The sequence below is a fragment of the Lepisma saccharinum genome, chromosome 25 (genome assembly GCF_977018435.1).
Source record: "Lepisma saccharinum chromosome 25, izLepSacc3.1, whole genome shotgun sequence".
Classification (NCBI taxonomy): Eukaryota; Metazoa; Arthropoda; class Insecta; order Zygentoma; family Lepismatidae; genus Lepisma; species Lepisma saccharinum.
In genome coordinates this window covers 50,288,625-50,312,611 of record NC_139253.1, presented here as the reverse complement: position 1 = coordinate 50,312,611, position 23,987 = coordinate 50,288,625, and the positions used below count along the sequence as shown (strand labels likewise).

Genomic DNA, 23,987 nt, shown 5'->3' with positions numbered 1-23,987 from the left:
CGAAGCGAAGAAACGTGACAAAACCACCACGTATGGAAGGCAAACCTGCATTAATTTTATATTGCACGTTTACAGAGCCGTGCCTCCTGAAGTTATAAAAATCCCAACTTCAATGATTCTTTTAGAAATGCTATAGTTGAAAAAAGTATGTTTAGATGCACCCAAAGTGCATCATTATCAGATTATGCATATAACGTGTTATTGGAATCAACATATTTGTGTAAATTGGGTGCCTCCCCGATGGCGTAGTAATAACGTCGATGTCTTGTAATGAAGGGTCCTCGCGTCGATACTCAATGGAGGCACAAAGTGGATCGGATCGCACTTTAAACTGTAGGTAGGTTGGCGATTTAGCCTATTTGCGAATCAAGTGAACTTAAAAAAAACAAAAAGAAACAATATCAACCTTAAGAATATTAGAAAAAACTAATTAACCCGCAGGTAAGTCAAATTTCACATATCCTTCTTCATCCTCGTTCATAGACTACCTGCAATACTCTTGTGTTGCATCCCACCAGGTGCGAAAAATGTGAAGTTATTATTTCCCCGTACTGCGTTATTTCTTTTCATAACAGTAAGGCTAAATTCTCGTTTTATCTGAACTTTTAAAAAATGTGCAAAATACGTCTCTATCTTTAAACAACCACCCTTTCCCATGTATGTGTAAAATAATCCCACTCTGTCTCAGAAAACCTCTTCCTACGATCAAATGAAGGAAACAACTCTCAAGTCTCAACAATTATAAATTTTTGCTTAAATTTCCTATCATTTATACAAACAGTAGCACATATCACGTCCTTTGGTGCAACACTGTCAACAGCTAATGTTACTTTCCTCGTCCTAATAAATTTACTTCCAACCAGTGACGGCGCCAGGGAAATTTGACTGGGGGGAGGGGAAGGCTGGCAACAAAATATTGTAAGGGGGCAGTCACATTAAAACGCCCGAAAACACTACACATATATATAGTTATATAATAATAATTATAATAATAATTATAATAATTATTATTATTATATTCATGTATGGTGTTTTGTGTGTGTCTTTTATTTAGAGTGGACGTTTACTGCCTAAATTTACTTCTTGATTACGAGTTTATCTCCACATGATTCGTTTTAATAAAGACATTAATTCTTTTTTATTGGTAAGTTGCGTTGTCTCTAGTGGCCTATTTCAGTATTGGAAGACATTCATAATTTTATAATTCATCGTCTTTCTTGAGATGAAACTACTGATATAAATATTTAAGTTATAAGATAATAATATAAATGATGAAAATAATGCTTCTAAGAGTTTAATTTTCTTGCAAAATAAACGTGACGTTGGAAGAAATGAATCTTCTTAAGTATTAGAAACAATGTGAAGCACTTAGTGAAGTGCAATTCTCCTGTAGGAGAATTCTGCTCTATGTGCTTTGGAGAACACATTGCCTACCTTTATTACGTCCAGGACTTGGCATTTCTTCTCAATAGCAAGGGCAGTCAAATGAGGCAGTTTGCATCCGGCATCCTGTTTCGAACAGGCCTATTCAAAGATTTTAAGGACAACCATCTTCGTAACGCTGAAGAGTTTTGGGCAAAATTTGTGTTTCACCGAGTGAGTGAGCGAACCCGGTCAAGAAGACCTACAACAACGGCTGGGGGTTCGTCGGGTTGATCACCCGTCACCCCAATACTGGTCTAAGACCTCCACGCTATAACAGGTGACGGAGGAACAGTGTGGGAGGGAGACCAGCAGTCGGTAGGTAAGCCAAGGCCCTTCAAGGGCTGTAGCGCTGTGGGTTTAGTTTTAGTTTTAGTTATCACAGGATAAAAAATCAGACAAAGGTTACAGTTATCTCATAATTCAAGAAATATTCTGACCGTGGCATTACTTACTCTTACTCTACCACTCCAACGTATGTCTGTGTTACCCAATTACAGGCACCTATGGAGTTCGTGGGAAGAAGTTCTTCGATTTTGATATGTACGAGAAAGAGCGAACCTGCATCTAATGATTGAAGAGTGGCAAATCCTAATAAGCGTTCTTTTACCTGCCCGCGATATGTTTTGAATCGAATTTTAAGTTTAATTTGCATTTTAAGGTTCACGTTCAATACATTTCCAAATAATATCCCCTCATTAGCTTCAAGAGGATCGAAGAAATTCCCTTTGTTAAGGTTTGCCTCAGGCTCATCATCTCGAAATTCAAGTCCCTGAATAGTAAGAAACCGCGATGAATCCACAACAACTGACGTGTAGTGTCGGGTTTTCTTCGACCACCTTTGGTCCTGCGTTCGATACCCAGTGGAGGCACTTTAAACTATTAGTCCAATCCCGATTGGCTTTTCTGTGCATAAAGTGGACTTCAAACGCCAAATCAACCAACCAACCAAATCTTGAATCAACGTTGAATGTCTTTTAATAATTAGCGTTGTCACTAACTACCACGATTAGATTAATTTGCCCGTACTACAGATGATGTCTTGTGGTCCTCAAAATATTCGTGATGTTTTAAAACCATCCACATTCAACACTTTTTCCCAGTTCTTAAGACTGGTTAAAACTTAGATTAATCTCGGCTATTACAGGACATAAATGAATGAGAAATCACCTATGCCCAGGTCGGCGCTCGAATCTTGGACGAAACAAATTAATATTTGTTAAGCAAGTTGGTATTATAAGCAGGAAAGTGATATCATGCAGAATACACCACTTTGAAAAGGTGAAAATCGTCATACTCTTATAAATGAACTCTCTTATTATTCAATATTTAATTAACTTCAGTTGGGGGGCCCGGGTGGGGGGGCGAAGTGTCTGACATGGGGCGTCCCCCTGCTCCCTCTGGCGTCGTCACTGCTTCCAACCCTCTAATAACTTCGCTGCTGATAGCCTCACCTTCGAAATGGAAGCTTGTGTGTCGGCGAATAATACAAAGAACTTGTGTTCACTGTCCCTCTTTCATTCAAAGTCTGCCGTTTTCCTTTTCAGCTTTTCCTGCAAAACTTCCTGTAAGCAAGCAAACCAAATTACAGAATTTTTATTGCCCCTCCCTTGCATCAACTTTCATTCCTACTTTAGGCCTGGATTTATGGCACGTACCCGCTACTGCAGGTCAACCTCGCCCTATGTTTGGTGTTTGCCCCCTGAAGCAACGGTCTCCATTGTTCAAAGCGAAACCTTTGTCAGTGGGGAACGGCGAAAAATAGTCTCGGAATACAGCCTGGTCGTAAACAAGCTCCCGCCACCCTGACATTGCTGTCAGCTTCCCTCTGAAGTTCGATAAAACTACTTTGTGAAATGTGTTTAATAACGAGTGAAAATGTAGACAGTAGATACAACATGTATTTAGCTCATAAACTTGAAGGCTAAATTTACAGAATAAAAAGAACAGCTACAACATTCCTTCATCTGATTTACAGAAAGGCTAATCGGGACTGGACCCACAGTTTAAAGTGGGGTTCAAATCACAATGTGCCTTCACCGGGTATCGAACCCGGGACCCCTTGATTACAAGGCGACGATGCTACCACTGTAAGATCGGGGAGTCCCCTAATAGAACAAAGTTTCCTTCTACGACGATTATACAGAACTTAGTGCACTTCCTTCATTTGAAATCTATTCTATATCAGTCTCAGTATTTCGTTATTACAATCCAAGGAATAGTATTCTCCTTAAATAAGAAATAAAGAAATAAAAAAAAAACATTGGAAATAATCTTCAAACGGACGTAAAAAAATCGAATCCAACCACTTGCAGAATGCCCGAGGGAAAGAACAAGAATTTTCTCAACAAAGACATATCCGAAATTTCCATAACATTCTAATAATTTCGCAACCCGTACAAATAATCATGTGGTAAAATCTTGTCGTGGTTCCCTGTAAACACTAAAATCACCAAATTACTTCTTTCCATATTTCCCGTATTTTCTCCTCCTCTTTAGCTCTCAGCTGTTCGGAGTGGGATAATGCAAGATTATTTGTCCCTAACTATCTCCTTCTCTTAGTATTGCTTATAACTGGACTCCTTAATAACTTTCCCAACAACTCCTTGTCAATTTGTACTGCCATGTTTCCTACAACGCTTTTCCTACTTCCTAATAACAATCACTTCTGTACACCCTTTGATGTAAAAATTAAATAATAAAAATAAACCATATCCGTCGGTCCGTTTATCTTTCCAACCTATAGAGCTGAGACTATTTTTACAAGATAAATCTCGGACGCAGACATTCCACGATCTGTTGGCCTCTCCTTCCACGTTCTCTACCTGCCCTTTTACTTGATGTTATTCAGAATTGTATTAGTATCTGGAGTACTATCGTAACATAAAGTTATTAACCTGGAATATTTTTTTTAAAAAAATGGGGAGTAACGCTGTGTTTCGAAAGAGTATAGGAAATAAGTTTAGGTATTCATTCATGCCTCTCTCTAGAATAGTCTTCTTATTTTGACGTAATACACGCTTATCAACGTTTGTAATTGAAATACTTTATTCCAAGCAAACAAGTATTTGCAACTGATTAAAAATTTTGCTTTTATTTTTTCGAGACATTCGAGACGAGACGAGACTTTTCAAAAGCCGTCCCGTCCCGTCTCGTGTCTCGTCTCGAAAACGAGACGAGAAAGGCATTCCGTCTCGTCCCGTCTCGAATTTGAAAAGGCTTGTCCCGTCTCGTGTCTCGTCTCGTTTTCGAGACGAGACACGAGACGAGACGGGACATGTCCCGTCCCGTGAGCAACACTACTAAAAAGTGTAGTTTTTTCTTCCAGTTTGCTAAAACGGGGAACTTAACATCATACAGTTCATAATCCACAATTGATATAATATTGAGATTTTTTGTATGTGAAGACGGATTGTTTTTCATCTCTGTGGAAGAAGTCAAATGAAGATCTTCACTAGATGCTTCAAAAATTGAAATTTTAGGCAAACGTGGAATTTTGAAATGCGTAATTGCAAATTCAATTAAATTGTAAAAAGCTGTTTATATGACACATTTTATCCAAATCTAGAAGTTTTAAACTTGTATCTCAAGTATGACCACAGATATAAATTATTATTGACCACTCCTAATATGGTAAACGTGCGAATGCGGCCAATCTCAGACTCCGCGGGCTGCAGGTGACTTGCACAGTGTTTCCGCTTCGCTGCAGCTACACGGTCTACGCTGCGGGAATACTGGAAGTGCGTTCCGTTGGTCCGATCCAAAACATTGTGGCAGTGTAAAATAATGAATAAATAATTTATCATATCATGAATGAAATACATTTTCTTTGTATACTTTAGTTATTGTTATATTTTCTAGCTTTTATCCAATCTTTATACGAACGTCATTTTTGCTTTGTAACCAAAACTTTCGGCTTACTTTCCGTGTCAAAGCTGCTGGCTGAACGCAACGTTTAAAGGGCTGCCGGCGGCGTGTGACAACAAAGCTCACTTCGTGGTATCAACGAGACTAAAAACGAGCGTGCCGGTTGCCAAGAGAGACAATTCTGTCTGTCGTTTTCAATTCGCACAATATGAAAAGATAAACCATAAAAGTTTAATTTTTATTCCATGCTCATTATTTAGATATGCTTTGCATCGCCATTGGGCTCACCATTTCCGAGATTGCAACACTGTTATTAAACATTAATATTGGCCGTTCCACAAATGATAGCAACATTATATATGGCCGAGATATTTTCACATAAACACGCTTCAATCACAAGAAATTTCATATTTTTACGACTGGTTTCCAAGAAGCTACAAACGATTGAATTCGACTTACATAAAACACACACGAAAAAACTACAATTTTACGAATATTTTTGTTTGAATAGAAAACAGACAGAGCTAAAATCAATTTGTCTTGCTTTTTCCTAAAAGTAGACACTTGTAGCTTTCCAATGAGGTATATTTGACTTTTTTCCTCCCACGGAGTACAATTTTACAAGCACGTAAACAGAGGCTCAATATTTTTGTCGCGGATAGTAATTATCGAGATTATGAATGAAGCACTTCTTTAGAAAGGAAACATTTTTCGTAAAATAGTTATAATTTGTATAATTTATCATCATGCTTTGCGATTCTTTCTCTCTGGTGTTAATGTGAGAGGCGAATGAACAAATATTTCAGCCCTGGGCACTTTTTCGTGTAACGTGCTTCAAGGGATCCTGGGTGTGGATCCGGAGTTAGACTGTAGAGCCAGTCCCGATTAGCCTATCTGTGAATAAGGCGAGCTTGCTTTAATTTTGTGGACTAACCGCATCGACGTAACGAATGTTGACCAAGAAACGCGAAAGAATTATAAAACATTCACCATTTTGTCTGCACCAGCAATGTGCATATCTTTGTAAATCAATATGCGAGCATTATATTACATTGAATGTGACGAAAGACACGAGAGAACTTGTCAACTCGTCAGCGATGGATCGAAACTGCCATGTAATGGTTTATTGTGCTCGTGTACGGGCGTGTTGTACTTTTACATGACGTGGAATTCACGCTGTCCTTCCTCTGGTTCTGAAAGTTCACGTACACCGTAAGATAGTATCAGATGTTCCTCTGCCATGCGAGCAATTTCGCAATTACTTCCGGAACTAACAATTGCGTGGGGAGGTAGGATTGTAAAGCACGAACCCAGCACGGGTACTTCAAAGTAGCTTTGACTTGGCTATCTTTTCATTTTCCCCCTCCTTTTGTTAAACTTGATGATGTCTACTTTGAGAATATTTATAATCCATCTTTATTTTTCCTGGAAAAATCATGGCGAGTAACGAAGCAGAAACGTGCAAATTAAGCTTATTATGAAAAGTGAATTCTCTCGTAAGTAAACCGAGGTCATTATTCCCACCCTCCAAAGTGAAAGCTGAGTCTCCCCGATGTCATAGTGGTAACGTTCTTGTAATCAAGAGGTCCCGGGTTGGATTCCCGAGTTTCGATCCCACTTTAAATTGTACGTCCAGTTCCAGCAGTGGCGTATCCAGAAGGTGCAGTTGGGAGGGACGAATTTCATTCGGGTACATTTACCTCACCGAGAATCATTTCTAACATATACTTGCACTGTTTTATATAAACAATAAATCGTACTATTTTATTTTTTTTGACTTTTAACCGGTGTGTTAAATCTTTAATTACCTACGTTTCGGAGACTTGCCTCCATCTTCAGAGTAGTGTGTTATCTAATATATCATAGTTCAGTTCCTGGACACATGATGTGTTATTCTCAATGGTGAAGGCTCCACCTCGTCTGCTGGTCGTAAAGACCTGTTGTAAATGAAGGTGCCGGTGAGGATTATCAGTGGCCCAGGTTCCACCTCGTCCGATGGTCACAAGACCTGTTTATATACAATTGCCATCTGTACCTTTACAGATACAGCTCCAACCCTGCTTTGGCCAGTCAGCATACACACGCACTGGAAGAACTGTATGCCCACATCCATTCACATTCTGACAGTTGCACCTAAGCAGCATTGAAGGGGAATGTTACATTTCTTTTGGTTGTGTATCAGCAGTATCAACCTTCTGACAAGGTGGAGCCTGGACCACCGCGATATAATCCTCCCTGGCAGTTTACATATAAAAACAGGTCTTGACGTGACCATCCGACGATGTGGAGCCTTGGCCAATGAGAATAATCATCCAAGGCAACAACTTTTTATTCTCCATAATCGACTCCGTCCCCAAGCACATCATGTGTCCAGGGACTGAACTATGATTTAGTAGATTAATCCACTACCCTGAAGACGGAGGCAGAATCAGCCTCCGAAACGTAGGTAATTTAAAGATTTAACACAGTGGTTAAAAGTCCAAAGAACTCAAAAGGAATGAATCACCACTGATCAGATACAAATAATAAATTGTACTGTAAACAGGAACCAAGCTGATTTCCATGTTTTAGAGATTGGAGTATTGTTTTGCAAAAACAGGGTTTCATGGCTGGAATAGATGGTTCTTATCGTATGTCGTTTTTATAATTCCTCCCATTGCCACGATAAACTGACGTATCATACAAGAGGAGTAAAGTGATCTCTCAAGGGGTCTCTGGTTCGATCCACTTTTGAGACATATTGTAAAGTGGTTTCGGATAAAATTTAATCTGTAAATCCAATTCCGATCAGCCTTTCATGGTCATAGAGTGGACTTTAATCAAACTTTAAAAAAATATTCTGAAGCATGTTAAACTTGGTGATAAAAGACAGAACATTTAAGTCTTAAAAATATTAGGCATGATATTACCAGAAATATAGATTATGGTAACACGAATGCTGCGTTAAGGCCTTTGAACAGAAACAGCGTGCATGTGGAAAGTGTATGTGCAAACACTAAAATAGCTGTGTGGCCCGATTTACCCCAGCACTGATACGGTTTACCAAGTATCACTGGAAAAAATCGGATCATAACAGACTTTTGTTCAACATGTGTTATAATAGGTTATAAATTAATGAAAGTTGTGTGTTACATGTTGTCTAGATGCTTCAAATCTTGTTTTTTTTTGTTGTTGTTGTTTTTGTATTGACTTTAAAGTTTGTACAATAAAATAAAATTTTCACGAGATATAATGTTACGATTTTTTTAAGTAGCCCGATTTCCTCCGGTCTACCCTGAACATTGTATTTTAGCATATTTAGTAACGAAACCCGCAGAAGGGGTGTAAGGGGTGACCTTCCACGTAGTACACCCAAATGTCAACCTCACTTCCACGTAGTGCACCCTGGACAAGAGACTAACGAGGCTCTGGCGACTGGCATTATGGCTAGTATAATTTTGTGTGTGTTGTCCTGTTTTATGTCCTTGTGTGCTGAGTGCGCGTTTACAGCCTCAGCTTTTAACAGAAGTCAGAACATTTTAAGGTTTTAAAATTTTAGTTATGCAACGTTAGAGTTGTTATTTGTAATGGTAAGGGGCTGGACCCCGTATAATGTGACGGGAGCAAATTAGCCTAAGTGCTGACGCTCCCAAAATTTTAAATTCAAATTCAAATTCAAACCCGCAGAAATACAGGGTGATACAGGATCCCTATTACACACTTGTAGGGGTTGTAGAGGGGACTTGGTAGATCAAGTTTTGATAAGGAACTCGTGTCCGGAAACATACCGTTTTGGTACTACACAGATGACATGATCACATAATTTCACTCTCCCGCTTTACCTGCGTCACTGCAAGAGCTGCATGATGTGGCAACCCCGAAGTTCGTTGCAAACAGTGTACCTCCGAAGGATGTTTGCATACACACGGTCAAAAATACCTGGTGTGTGCTGATCGTGTCTGCTGCAGCCAGAACTCAACAAGACTCTTCATGTGGCCCCATATGAAAAAGTCAAAGAGGAGTTAGATTCGGCGATCGTGGTGGCCAAGGAGTTGGTCCACCGCGACCTATCCACCTGTCCCCGTATGTTTCATTGAGATGTTGTCGGACGCCATGGGATAAGTGTGCTGGTGCGCCATCATGTTGGAACCACATGTGCTGTGTAAACAGATTGTAAACAGAGGACGTTGGAAGCAGCACACATGACATCAGGTGACTGAAGACGTCGCCCTCCGTCAATGTGGGTTGCCTACCATGAAGCGGGAGATGTGAAATTACGTGGTCTTGTCATCTGTGTAGTACCAAAACGGTATGTTTCCGGACATGGGTTCCGTATCAAAACTTTATCTACTAAGTCTCCTCTACAACCCCTAGAAGTGTGTAATAGGAATTCTGAATCACCCTGTATAAGAACATCACTTGAACTCCAGTTTGATAATATGAACAATAAGTGTTTTGTGTACAGACTTTTGTTATGAGCGCAACGTCTGTTTTACAGGTTTGATGTAACAAGCGATCGGATTCTGAAATATGTGGCAGTCAGCGTAACTATCTGCGAAACAGGGTTGAATGTTTGTCTCTCGTGGCTAACAGTCATTTGTCTCCATTGCTGAGGTTAGCCCAACGAGACGTTACATAACTATAGTATATAAACAAACAGTAAGATTGGTACATATACTCGAGCTTCGTTCCGTCCTCTGTAACTACAACTTAGGGAAATGAAGTCGGATTCGAATAATCCCAGTTGTAGAAAATGCCGGTGTCGCGAACCTGCTGACGAGTCAGTTTTGCGTTGAAGTTACCTTCAAGAAGCTTCCAAACGGAAAAACAAACAAGACAAGGACGAATTTCGGCCAAAAATCCAGAAAGATGTCTGATTTTGGAGAAACTTGTATCATAAGAAGAAATCTGAAACCCTATTTCTATCTTTCCATTATGTATCTTGAAATGACTTATTAAAGAGTTACGGACTAATGTTTTTCAGTCCCTGGGACGGTTCTCTGGTGACGCCGGGAGGGGGTTACTTCGTACCAGAATATATCGTCTGTCATGGAAGGTCAGTGCCGTTGACCACTACGTGACGGTTAGTTACTTATTTTCTCTCACCAATTACAATAAATGTGCGCAAACAATTGAACTAATACTTTTTTTGAAGGAATATTACAATAAATATACAAGACAAAGAAGGGAAGAAAAGTAAAGAATGTTGTTATTTCAAATTTAGACATGTAATAATCATGAAGACATTATAAAATAATGCACGGAATATACAGTTCCAAACATATATTCGAGACAGAACATTCCGCATTACAAATAGATTACAGAAGTAAATAAACATACATGTATTAGAGTCGACGAAAACTAGCTCCGTCAATATTGTAAAGAAATAAAAATGTATTGAGCCTATTAGATATAATGATGCAGGTAAGGACCTCACACATGCACGAGCTCTGTCATTTTGGATGTGATGAGATCAGCGCCACGCTCCGGTCGGCTTTATCGTTCAGGGTTGCTCCCGGTAACTCATTTAGTTGAGGCTAGGTGAACCCCAGAGTCGCTTTATGCACGGACAAGACGGAAAAATGTCGACCTTTTGCCAACGAGTCTCCAATATTGAGCATTAAAATAATGATTGATGTTTCACTAACGTTTCCCACGCACAATGGCATATATACACACACGGGAAGTGAGAGTGATAGCACAAAAACGTATTTTTTATACACGATATTGTGGTTGAAAAATATAAGTTACTCGTTTATGTGCCTCATGGTTGTATGACGTTGAAAGGGAGTGTGTAGCCTCGGCTTCAGTTCGAGGAATGTCACACACACATTGCTTACAATGTAAGCCACCATTTCCTTAAATGTTAGATGCAAATGTTGTAAGAACATAAACACATGGGATATGCATATTCAGTAACTTCTGGAAATCGCCGCCGTTTCAGGGACTTACATGCAAATGGTCAGCACGAGAGTTGTGATGGTTTGTTAGTGGTGAGAGCATGCATCGTAACACACTCGAGCATGAAGTTAACGGTCTGTTTGCAATGAATGCCGATAATTTCACACTCATTTGTTTTCATTTTAAAGCATGCTTGTGTGCATACGTGTGAGGAACACGTGTGTTTCACAGCGTTTTCGTTTTGATAATGGCAGTACACGAATATATTTTTAGGAGTGTGTGTCAGAGCCGAAGCTTCAGGAAGGGGTAGGGTGACCAGACACATACATTCAAAAAAAAAAGAGGACAGAGCATGGCGAGAAAGGAGGACAAAGTCATAAAAAAGAGGATACCGAAAAAAATGGCTATACATTTGCCATTACTCATAATTTAATCAATATACAAAACTCTTACCAACATTTTGCTCACAGATGCTAGTAGTATAGTGCCCGGGTTCTACGCCCTCATTTGGGGCTCGAATCATCATGTGGGGCTCAGTGTTGCCAACTCACCCCACGAAAATTTCACCAACTGATATTTTGAAGTTTTTTATGATGTATTTGAGGGCAGAGTTGGCAACACTGTGGTCCCACTGTAGCTTTTTATGTCTGGCAACACTGCCGTAGACAGAGTTGGCAACACTGTGGGCCCACTGTAGCCTTTTATAAGGGGGGTTTATTGCCCTGTTTACATCTGGCAACACTGCCGTAGACAGTGTTGGGTTCACTGTAATCAAAGGACCTGAGGGGTCCGGCCCTGTTTACATCTGGCAACACTGCCGTAGGAGTTGGCCTGTGGGCCCACTGTAGCTTTTTATGTCTGGCAACACTGCCGTATGACAGAGTTGGGTTCACTGTAATCAAAGGACCTGAGGGGCCCATGCACCTGTCTGGCAACTGCCGTAGACAGAGTTGGCCTGTGGGCCCACTGTAGCCTTATGTATTTGAGGACAGAGTTGGCAACACTGTGTTATTGTAGCTTTTTATGAGGGGGGTCTATGGCTTTTTTTTACATTTGCCTACCTACTCTACAAAAATTCTACTATATGATTTTTCACAGGCTAAGCTAACCTACAAATAGTGGCAGCACTGACGAGGCTCGAATTATTATTTGAGGCTCGAAATCGAATCGCTAAATATAAAATAAAATAACAATGCCTATGAACCTGTTTGGCTTCAGGAAGCAGGCTATGGAGGTATCCGCCCAAAGCGCACCATCGCCACCTGCGAGCTGGGACCTGTTACCCTCCCTATCTAAACTCAACGGTTTGTTGATTATACACTTGAATAGCATCCTGACCCAGTACGACGAGGATGTGGGCAAGATTTTCTACATATTCAACAACAACTTGAATTATTACCAATTCCCCATCTCCGGCAAACTGCAGTTTGACATGAATCCCGAGAATAAAGGAGAGGCCAAAATTTCCTCCGGCAAGAACATCTATCGCATCAAACACGATAGGATGATTTTTTACTGTAAATTTTTATTAAAGGGCCTGAGGGGCCCATGTACTCTTTATGCCTGGCAACACTGCCGTAGATTTTTTGACAGTGTTGTTAACCTACTAGGTTTTTTACTGTAAACTTTTATTAAAGGGCCTGAGGGGCCCATGTACTTTTTATGTCTGGCAACACTGTTGGGGGCAGAGTTGGCAACACTGTGGGCCCACTGTAGCTTTTTATGAGGGGGACCTATTGCCCTCCTGTTTATGTCTGGCAACACTGCCGTAGATTTTTTGACAGTGTTGTTAACCTACTGGGTTTTTTTACTGTAAATTTTCATCAAAGGACCTGAGGGGCCCATGTATTTTTTATGTCTGGCAACACTTTTGGGGGCACAGAGTTGCCAACTCTGTGTTACTGTAGTTTTTTATGAGGGGGGTTTATGGTTTTCTGTTTATGTCTGGCAACACTGCCGTGGATTTTCTGACAGAGTTGGCAACACTGTGGGCTTTTACTGTAGCTTTTTATGTCTGCCAACACTGTTGGGGGCCCAGTGTTGCAAACTCTGTGTTGTCGTAGTTTTTTATGAGGGGGGTCTATGGCCCCCTGTTTATGTCTGACAACACTGCCGTGGATTTTCTGACAGTGTTGTCAACCTGGGTTCACTGTAAATTTTCAAAGGGGCCTGAGGGGCCCATGTATTTTTTATGTCTGCCAACACTGTTGGGGGCACAGAGTTGGCGACACTGTGTTGATGCTTTTCAGAAGATCTCTTTCAAGAACTTCATCTTACCTTTAAGCAAAGAAAGCAATCTCCTAATCTGTTCTTTTAACAAATTACAAAGAATGTCTATAATTTGAAGCACAGAATTTTACTCCTTTTCTAATTCTTGGATATTAGACTGAAATCTCTCCACAAGTGAATGTAAATGTAACAAGAAAGATTCGCTTAACTTATTTCGAAAAGCCAAATTAAAATTTTAGGTAGTTTAGATTGGGTAGAGAAATATGATTTCAATGCCACGAACATTTCTAGCACTCTTTCAACAGCAGAGGAAAGTGACAACCACCTTACACTTTACCCCATATTCGTTTCTTCTATCCTTTAAAACTGGATATTTTCTTGCAAGATCATTGTTGAATTTACACTTTCGCTTCGTTATTTCATGAAAGTAAATATTACTTAATAATAAAAATTCTCACTACGCATTTCTGTATCGCGTATGTATAACTCGAAAAGGAACTGGCTGACCTCTGTGGTGGAGTGGTTAGCACACCGCGCCACAACACCAGAGACCTCGGTTTCGAATCCCAGCCTGGGAATGGGTCTCCTTCATCAAAATCACCATATCATCGCTCATACTCATCTTCGCGATTAGCCAAAAGTGGCAGAGAAAGAGAAGGCTTTCATGTTTAAACTTTAAAGTTCGTTTCATGGAGTTTCTATTCCGAAAACACATATTTTATAGTGCCTATAAATTTCTATTTTGATGGTTAGTGACTATTTTGCTTAATCGTGCCAAAAAAATGGATATTCTGCAATTTTTGCATACTTCAGTTTTTCTTCCGTGCATTTCGCTTTCCCTATACTGAAAGATGTAAGGCTTTGTTGATGGTGTACTGATTGATATGTGGAATTCGCCAGATTTGATGGTCTGAATTGGAACATTGTTTTAAATATTTTTTTGTTAGAATGGTGCAAATCGTTAGCACAAGCTCTTTTTGTGAGAATTACTTTAACAGACGATTCCCCGCAAATATGAATTTCGATCAAAAGTGTATTATAGTATGTTAATCGCTAGCGCACTTTTATGTATAAACTGAAGTTCTAATACAGTATAACTGTACACTGTAAGAAGAAAATTTAAATAAGTTCACATCCATTGCCTGTTTTAATGTCTTTTTAATTTTAGGGTGCCTTTTAAGTGCCTATTTTCGTACCTTTCTTAGTTTATGGGGCTTTTTAAGTGCCTATTTTCATCATTTTGATGCCTATTTGACTGCCTATTTCAGAGGTTTTTAGTGCCTTAAATACGCGCCCTTCTAGAGACTCAGTCGGGAAAGTGATCGTATTGAGCTCCCAGATGCTAGGTGAGCATTGCTCGAATATTTAACGCGCCCCAAATGAAGCATTCTGTATGCAGCACATTTGCTATGGTCAAGGCTGTACTCTTTCCAAAAAAGGAGGACATTTACAGATTTCTAAAAAATCCGCCCGGACGCCGGACAGACACCTAAAAAGGAGGACGTGTCCGGATAAAAGGGGACGTCTGGTCACCCTAGGAAGGGGGGGGGGGGGTTGGTCGTTGAATCAAACCTGGCTACGTGACCTGGCGCCAAACGAGCAAAACGGGGAAAGTTGGAACAGGATAACGTCGCGTCACCCTGTGAAAATATTGTCACCATGTTAATTTACAAAGAAGTAGTTAATCTACTTATGTTGTGCTTGTTTAGTACGCAAGGCAGCTCTAAGAGTCACATCAAGTTTATACTTATTGCTTAAATACAGATTTTGCATATGATTTGTTCATAATTAGAGCCCGGAAGTTTATTTTCGTTAAAATAGGCAGGCAAAAAGGCATTTATAATGTGGGAAATAGGCACAAAAAATGAAAAAAAAAGGCAAAATAAACCGAAAAAGGCACATTTGGAAAGCGCTTACTTTTATCTATAATTGCTGGCAAAATGTTAAAATCTACATTGGGAAGAGCATTTCAATTTTCTCCGTCTTGATTGCACATAACTACAAGGTGTTTTTTTAAGTTCTCAACATTCATTGATAGTCGTCTTGTCAGAGAGAATGTTTTTCATAATAGAAAATGATTTTTCAACTTCGACAGAAGTTATTGGAGCATACATAAAACAAGCTAATGTAGCTGGACTCATTTTGGGTAACAGCTTTTTCACCTTTTAGAATATCACAAATTGTTTTCAATTGTTTCAAGTCCTCATTTGCACTCACTATCCGTTAGCACTTTTCCGCAACAGCTGACCACTTCCATCATCTGCTGCATAGATTCCTTGTAGATTTTCATGGATGCTATAATTGTAATTGTCTCTGGAAATGCACCATAATGTGCAAAAATAAACTTGAATAGCACAGGAGTTTTTCACTTCACGAATTGAAGCCGCTTCATTTTCTGGAAGAGCATCGATCACCTCACTGATTTTTTGAAGGTTGTTAGCATAATATATAGCTGCTGATATCCAGGTTCCCTATCTCGTCAAGACTGGTTGCTGAGGTAAACTAAGCTCAATCGCAACTTCCTGAAATTTTCGGGTTCGAGAGGGAGATTTCAGAAATATTTTCTTTGTGTTCGAAATCAACCTGTCCACTTCAGCAGTCAATCTTGCACAAGAAATGTTAACCGAAATGCAATATCCTGACTCAGCATGAAATACTTTTTTCTCACACTTTTCTCCTTCAGCAATGTTGAAACATGCATGAGTTCAATATTACTTAAATAAGGCGAAAATTATTCACATAATAAACGGAAGAAAAATAAATGCCAACAACGTTTTTTGAGAGAAAAATAATTTATATACACATTTTTTTAAAAAAAATGGCCAAATTTCACTGAAAAAGGCAAAAATGGGCATTATAATTAAAAATAGGCAGTGGGGTCCCAAATAGGCAAAATAGGCAAAATGAAAAGGCTTCTAAAACATTCGAAACAACATAAGAAACGTATATCCGGAAAAATTTATCAATATATGCAGTAGATAAAAAGAGGCATTTTGCCAAACTTCCGGGCTCTATTCATAATGTTGTGTCATGCAAAGCACTGAGTGATGGCTAAAAGTATCTGGCTCTAACTACGGATCTGGTGTGTATTGTTTATATTTTAGTTCATGATTGTTTTCCTTGTCACAAAAACAAATGTTACTCTTATTATTTGAATTTTCTTAGCATCCAGCTGCTGCTGTTATCATTAGTGTTACAAAATGTCATGATATGCTGTGTCCGTTTCGAGCAAACAGTTGCTGACAAAACACCCTCACCATAGGTGGCAAGTTGCCATGAAATGATGATAAACTCATTGACTGACTAAATACTTCTTAATGTTGTTGCTATTCAAATGACTAAATACTTCTTAAAGTTGTTGCTATTCAAATGACTAAATACTTCTTAATGTTGTTGCTGTTTAAATGACTAAATACTTCTTATTGTTGTTGCTGTTCAAATAAATTATCCCCGCACGCAGTTATCGAAATGAAGGTATTCAATTGCCACTAGCGCCTACGCGAGGATCCTGATTTCTCCTCCCCCACCTACCTTTCCCCGCGGTGAGCCGGGGAAAGAAGAGAGGTTTGTATGCTGGATGGTCTTAGGAGGAGGAGAAAACTAAGCGTTGCGCTAATAGGAGTATTATTTTACTTGTTCTCTTGGGAATACCAAACTTCCGATGGCGTAGAAAAACACATGAATGGATAGAGGACAGATTGAAGATTTGATTTGTCGAAAATCCCATTTGATTAGCCGTAAGTGGAAATTGTTGCGTGTTTTTTTTTTCTCCATAAGGAAACTGAAAATTCGTATTTATTATATTTTTCAAACATCGTGTCCAGCTTAATAATCAACTTGAAAAATCGCTACCACTTGCAACGTGGGGAGAAATTCATAGTCTCTTGTATAGTCGGGTTTATTTTTAGTAGCAGTGCCCATTTACGTCGATATTGAAATAAATACACGCCTGGTGCGAAACTTCACTCTTAAAGGAATGCGTGTAGTGTGACCTCTCATTCGGGGGCGGGAAGCAGGGCTCGAAATGGGAATTTTCATGAAATTTTCGTTAACACGCTGTGGACGGTTTTATTTATTTATTCGTTTTTTGTTCGATTACGACAGTGACGAGACGGAACGGGAAGGTTCTAGGTATATACAAACCGGAACGCCGTTCCGGTCTGCTCCAGTCCATTTCGACCCCTGGCGGGACGACAATTTCACTGCATATAAACTTCCGTTACTGTATCAGATATTATATATTTGTGAGAGAAAGGAAGGAATGGAAGAAGGTAATCTAACAAAGGGAAAAAGTATTCGATTTTAACAGTTGTTAGTGTTAGCAAATGATGCTTGCGAATCGTGGCAGGTTGTGTAGGGCTTATTTCTCGTTTGTTCTCAGGCTTTCCACTTGTTCAGTTATTGGCAAGCACATTGTTTAGCTTTCAAGCTTTCATTCAACATGTACTCCGTTATTTGTTTTGGTTTCTGGGCCGTCAAATAGAACAAAACCCGTAAAAGTGTGCGAGACACGTACGACACAATGTCTTAATGAGGCTCTTATCGATGGAGACAAATACCTGCCTGAAAGCAGGCTTGTGACGAAGTAATAGAACGTAGATTATGTTCGAACATAGGTAAACCCATGGCCGTATATAGAGCTAAAAAATGGAAAGATATACAATTTTAATAGTTTTAATACACTTTTAATAGTTGCTTATTGTTATTAACGAGATTACCAATATTATATTTCTATATACTGGTTTCATGTGTATATGTGTTTACAATAAATCATGCCAATGTTTGTACTTTTAAAAATTCCGCGTATACTTTTATTTCAAAATGATAATGTTTTTTTATCAAAACATGTCAGCCTTTATTTGTAATGGGAAGCCTGCAGTTAATTCTGATGTACATATTTTATCATGTTATTAGAAATATTAGATAAATATCGGAAAATAGAACATGCAGCCACATAGGTGTAACAAAGAGTTGATTTTTTCCAGAGGTTCAAGAGGTAAAATTTCATGTCCAATCTCTCCTGTCATGATGTCTATAGCTCGTGACAACAGTATGGTTGTTTCGAGTGCAACAACTGAATCTTTGATCGATTTTTGTTATGTATCATGGACTTTTTTTTACTAAACAAATAGGATGAATTTGACTTAACGAGCCCCCTCCCTCCCCTAAAATACATGACCCCTCTGCTAATCCATAGTACCAATCTGGGACAAGAAGTACAGATTTTATTTAAGAAAATCTTTGTAGCTTTCCTAAACCAGAAGAATGACATCAGATACCTATATACAAATAGCGTTTTGCAGACTTACGAGGCACTGGCATCTGGACCAGTATAATCCTCCTAGGACTTTGTGTGTGTGTCATCCTGTGTTTTGTGCTGAGTGCCCCTTTACAGCCTCAGCTTTTAACCCAAGTAATTTTAGACCTCTGACATTACAGTTATGTGTCATGTTATATTCATTATATTTTAGTTATGGTAAAGGCTGGACCCCGTATAATGTGATGGGTGCAAAGTAGCTTAAGGGCTGATGCACCCACAGTTTCATATTCAATTCAATACTAAAAGCAGTAAGATATATCACAGAGTACAGAAGAAGAGAAGTCACACTTCCCTTGTGAATCCTTGGCATTCCACCAATGAGGTGAGTCTGTAACTTTGCTGGGGAATGATATTTTTAAAACTGGAAACAATGTTCACAAACTTTCAACATCAATGCATGGAACTACATGGGGCAAGTTAAATGATGTGATTTTGAATTACTTGGGACAGAATTTGGTGGCAGGGAGGGAGTGAGGATGAATGTGGTAGAATTGAATCTGACTCTAACAGTGTATCTAGTCTCGATTAGGCTATATGTGCAAAATTGAACATGAAATGATCTTTGTAACACATGTGCTATTTGAAGCAATTGAATACCTTCGATATTTTAAGAGTTTATATGTCTATGTCTTTTTTTCTAGTATGTAGCCATGAGGATTTGGAAACCGGTGAGATGGGGACGAGGAGTTCTGATTCTGCTTGGTGTATGGCTAGTGGTGCTAATTATGGTGGCAGCACCATTTTTCCATACTCCTGAAACAGATGAGAATTTGATGAAGAGGCTGGCTCGTGCTTTGAACGATCTTGAAATCTTGAAGAAGCAGAATGTTGAGCTAAAGAATTTGTTTGGAGATATTAATCTTAGGTATGTTCTTGTGTAAGTATTCAATTAATATTTATATTGCTTGTTGATATTTTTAATTGCACATTTTGCATGTGTTTTGTGCCTTATGCACACTGTGTCTGATACTTGTACATTCAACAGAAAGCAAAAATGACACTATATTATTTACTTACATTGATTATTATCCTACGTCTAACGTAACTTTTACCTATTCTAACATGATCTTTCCTCTTCCCTCTTGAGATGAACTTTTTATTGATTTTTCTGATGGTGGGGATCAAACCGATGAATTACTACTAGTGCTGAGCTGATACCGATGTGATGTTTCAGTATCGGAAAGTATCGGTTGGAATTTATTTACCAATACCTGCCGATACTCTTCTGGCATTTTGGTCTTTCACTGAGTCTGCAAAAAGATCGTGTGACACTTTCGTGAAGTCTAATTGTCTTGGAAGTTTTGCAAAATTTGAAGTACTTATTTTTCACAAGTTTTGTTTGAAAACTGGATTTTCTGTTTATGTAACATATATTTTAATATTCTGATGTTATTCTGCAATGTTTTAAGGAATAACTCTTGGTAAATTGATGCATATAATTGGAGTGGAATATTTACGCACAAATATTGATCAGGGGTGTAAGGACTGATCTTTTTAAGAAGGGACCAAAGTGTCAACCTCACTTCCACATATTACACCCCCGACTGCATATCAGAGCAAAGAGACTCTGGACTCGTTGTTACTTTGTTTAATCCTCAGTGAGTCGGGCTTCCCTGATGGCGCAGAAGTAGGTAGCATTGTTGATTGTAATCAAGGTATCCCGTGTTCGATACCCAGTGGAGGCACATAGTGGTTCGGATCGCACTTTAAACTGTAGGTCCAGTCCCGATTAACCTTACTATGCATAAAGTGGACTTAAAACACCAAATCATTAAATCAAAACCTCAGTGGGGCTTGTGTTGTATCTCCCATTTATTTTTGGGCTTTTCCCTTCAACCATCTTATCACCGTTGCAACGTCCACCCACGCAGAGCTGAGCACCACAGCGCAGGAGTATAGGTACTGGCTGCGTTCAACACACTAAACACTGCAGTTGGGTGGTCGGCAAAAGTTTACCCATATGTGCTAACTGATTCAGTCGTAGTACAAAGACTCAGAAATATCTCAGGGCTTGCTGGGTGTAAAGAAAGATTAAACCAGGTTTATATATATATATATATATATATATATATATATATATAAAGTTTATTATAATCAGAACACAATGATGTCCGTTAGCACACGAGTCTTTACCTGTATCCCTTATGTGCATATACCTGTACCACCTTTAGACTCGAAGAAAAAAAAGGGGGGAACAGGGAACATCCAATTTATTCCTCGCAGTGAGGCGCCAATGAGGAGTATGGGGACCTAATTTTATTTAGGGCCTGGTCGCCGCAGTCGTCACGGGTTCCCCTGAAAGAGAGAGTAGGTTGTGCGTAGTATCCCCAACCACAGCCGGGAATTGGCCGAAACCAATCGGTACCCCGAATAGCGGGCGCTGGGTAAAAGGATCAAAGGATTGCCATGACACCCCCCTGCGTTAGCGGGGAATTGGCGAGCCAACCGGTGTCTCCTATGCAGGGACAGCAGGTTAAAAAGGAATGGTCCGGGGTGCTCCCAGACTAGCCGGGCAGGTAGGACCTGAGCACCTATCAGCTGAAGCGATCGGACCAGGTAGGTAGGTTGCAGCTAGGCTCTTCTTCTTCTTTCCGCTTCCTCCTTCCTTCCTTCTGGAATGACTTCAGGGAGCCAACTAAGCTCCGGGCCTCGCTGCGCTGGCTTTATACTCGCGGTGGCGCATGGGTGGTGAAAATTTTAACTACAAGTACGCGTTGCTAACTCATTTTTTTTAAATATTGCAAACTTCGTACTGAGAATTATCAAGGTTTTGACATTGAGAAATCACTAGTGGGAAAATCAGTAGATGCACGTGTCAATATAAACTAAAACTGTGTGCATTCAGACAATACAATTGATATTGAGCCTCGCAGGACTCTTCAACAAATTGAACAGTATAAATGACAATAAATGATAACATTCACCGAATATAGCGACCATGCAGGGTCGAAGCTATTAAACGTAGAGGTGGATCCGTTAACATTTTCAGAATAGAGCGGCCACGCAGGGTCGAAGCTAATAAACGTAGAGGTGGATCCGTTAACACATTTAAACTAAAAGTGTACGCTTCACAGGGACTTTTAGCATCCACTCTTTATCCAAACCTTCTTAACAAAATATAATATTGCGACCGCGCAGGGTTGTTAAATGTGGCTACGCAGGGTCGTTATGGCCGTCCAGCCCCATCATCACAATTAGTAGTAGAAATGTGATGTTTAATAAACCAATCAATTAATCAAGTAATACTGATCAATATTTTGACTAGCTTGTAATTATTACAATTTTCAAGCATCGGTGTCAGTATTGGTAGGATTTGGTGAGAGTATCGCCATCGGTATCAGTGCAGCCTTAATTACTACTAATCCAGAACATCAGGGGGCACTTTGCCTCACCCCTTAGTCCATCTATTTTCGTGGCATCCAGATATCCAACATTTTTGCTAGTTCCGTTTGCCACCGTGTAATGTTCGTATACGAGCTTCTAAGCAAAACTGATGGCAATGACGATCACGACTGTGTCCATCGTTCAGAGTGCACCTTTCTAGAATTTGTAGGCAACAACATCTAGTGCATGCAAGAACACTATAGTGTCTGCTGTTTCTGAGAGCATAGTGAAAGCAATCTGTATTTTTGTCCACAGTGGCCTTCCTTTAATCTACTCAGGTAGATTCAACGATTGAAGGAGGCTGATGTTTTATGGGGAAGTTTAGAGAAAATTTCTTTTTTTCCCTCTTTTGCTAGTATTTTGAGTGTCGTGGTGCGATATATGTCAAGAAACCATGTCTACTCGTCAAACTGACTTGAACTGTGATATATGTCAGATGCAAAGAAAGTTAATTATTGCTGCATCATCTATGACAAGCATATCTACTAGTATTTCAGGGTGGTAGGTAAATTTCGTCTTGCAATTCCTTTATACATGGCAACAAATCGGACTTGCCTCCCAACCTGCATCCATTTACTGACAAAGGAGGCCATTCGTCACTTAACAAGCAATATTCATAACCCAGATCAAGTTTATATCATGTTTTACGGAGATGAGCTGTTCCTTTTTGCCTGATTTTGTTCTCACATGAGGACGACTGAAGAGGAGAAGATTGTTTCCTTAAGTAAATTATTGAACAGCACTGTTCGATGTATTAGATACCCTTGGAAGAAATTACTGCATTGCTTCCGTCCAAGTTCCTGGATGTCTCTTACAGACTGAGCAACTGCTGCAGCTGCAACTAATATTTGTGTATCTAAAACAAGATAGTGGTGCCATTATCGGAAAACTGCTTTCCAAGTTCTCTTGTATTCGACACATTAGATTTAACATGCTTCACAATACATGCTTCTTTGTTGGATTAACCTTTGTGGTGTAGATTCTTCTCAGTTTCTGCAGTTCAGGTACCTTGTTTGCAGTGTGGAATTCTTCAACGACATGCGCTATTTCTGGTCCAGTAACCATAGGCAAGATCAACAATGGTTGATCTTGCCTATGAAGGTCATAGGCTTCGAGCTGAAGTTGCCTGGGGAAGCTGTGACTTGATGTGTATGAAGTTTTTTCTTCACATGTTTAATGAATGAGTACGATGTTCCACTGCTAGCCACTTGAGCTAGAGTTAAACAAATGACCAAATCCACTTTGAACAATCTGCCATGTATGCAGCCACAGTAGATTCACTCCATTATGGTTTGCACTCTACTTCACTTTTATTTAATATTTTGCTTCCGAGAGTGTCGCACCGCTTTTCTGCAAGATGCTGTCTTAAATTGCACTTATTCGTTTGTCGGACTACCAAGTCTGTGGGTGGATTTGTCTCCTCCTTCGACAGAGAACCAGGAAAATGGAAAATATACACATTAGAAATCTGTAAAGTGTAAGTTGTACACAAAGTGTGGGTTCTGTCAATGTTTATAGTCATTTTCCCCTGGGCCTCCCCGATGGCGCAGTGGTAGCATCGTCACATTGTAATCAAGGGGTCCCAGGTTCGATACCCTGTGGAGTCACATAGTGGTTTGGATTCCACTTTAAACTGTAGGTCCAGTCTCAATTAGCCTTACTGTGCATAAAGTGGACTTAAAACACCAAATCAACCAACCATTTTCCCCTGGATGGGCACAATAACAAAATTTTAAACAAAGATAATGACTTCGATTTCAACATGATTCATAACAGATGTAGCCTAAATAATGCTATTGCTATGGAGCTCACCAGGTGCTAGATTTGGTGCTGTCTTGCATCAAGACAAGAATCTGCAGGTTTCATACTGCTGCTTGATTATAAC

At 39.5% G+C, this 23,987-nt stretch overlaps 1 protein-coding gene across 4 annotated transcripts in view; it reads left to right on the top strand.

Annotated features, from left to right (window-relative positions):
* Positions 1-23,987, top strand: part of FucT6 (alpha-(1,6)-fucosyltransferase 8) — a 122,614-nt gene that overhangs the window by 44,122 nt on the left and 54,505 nt on the right. For 3 of the 4 annotated variants that reach the window (XM_083111638.1, XM_083111637.1, XM_083111635.1), the window contains exon 2: positions 19,360-19,595. In XM_083111638.1, coding sequence (XP_082967764.1) covers positions 19,369-19,595 — 227 coding nt within the window. In that variant the 5' untranslated portion in view covers positions 19,360-19,368. The remainder of the gene's footprint in view (positions 1-19,359; positions 19,596-23,987) is intronic. The other variant, XM_083111636.1, reaches the window with a different exon arrangement.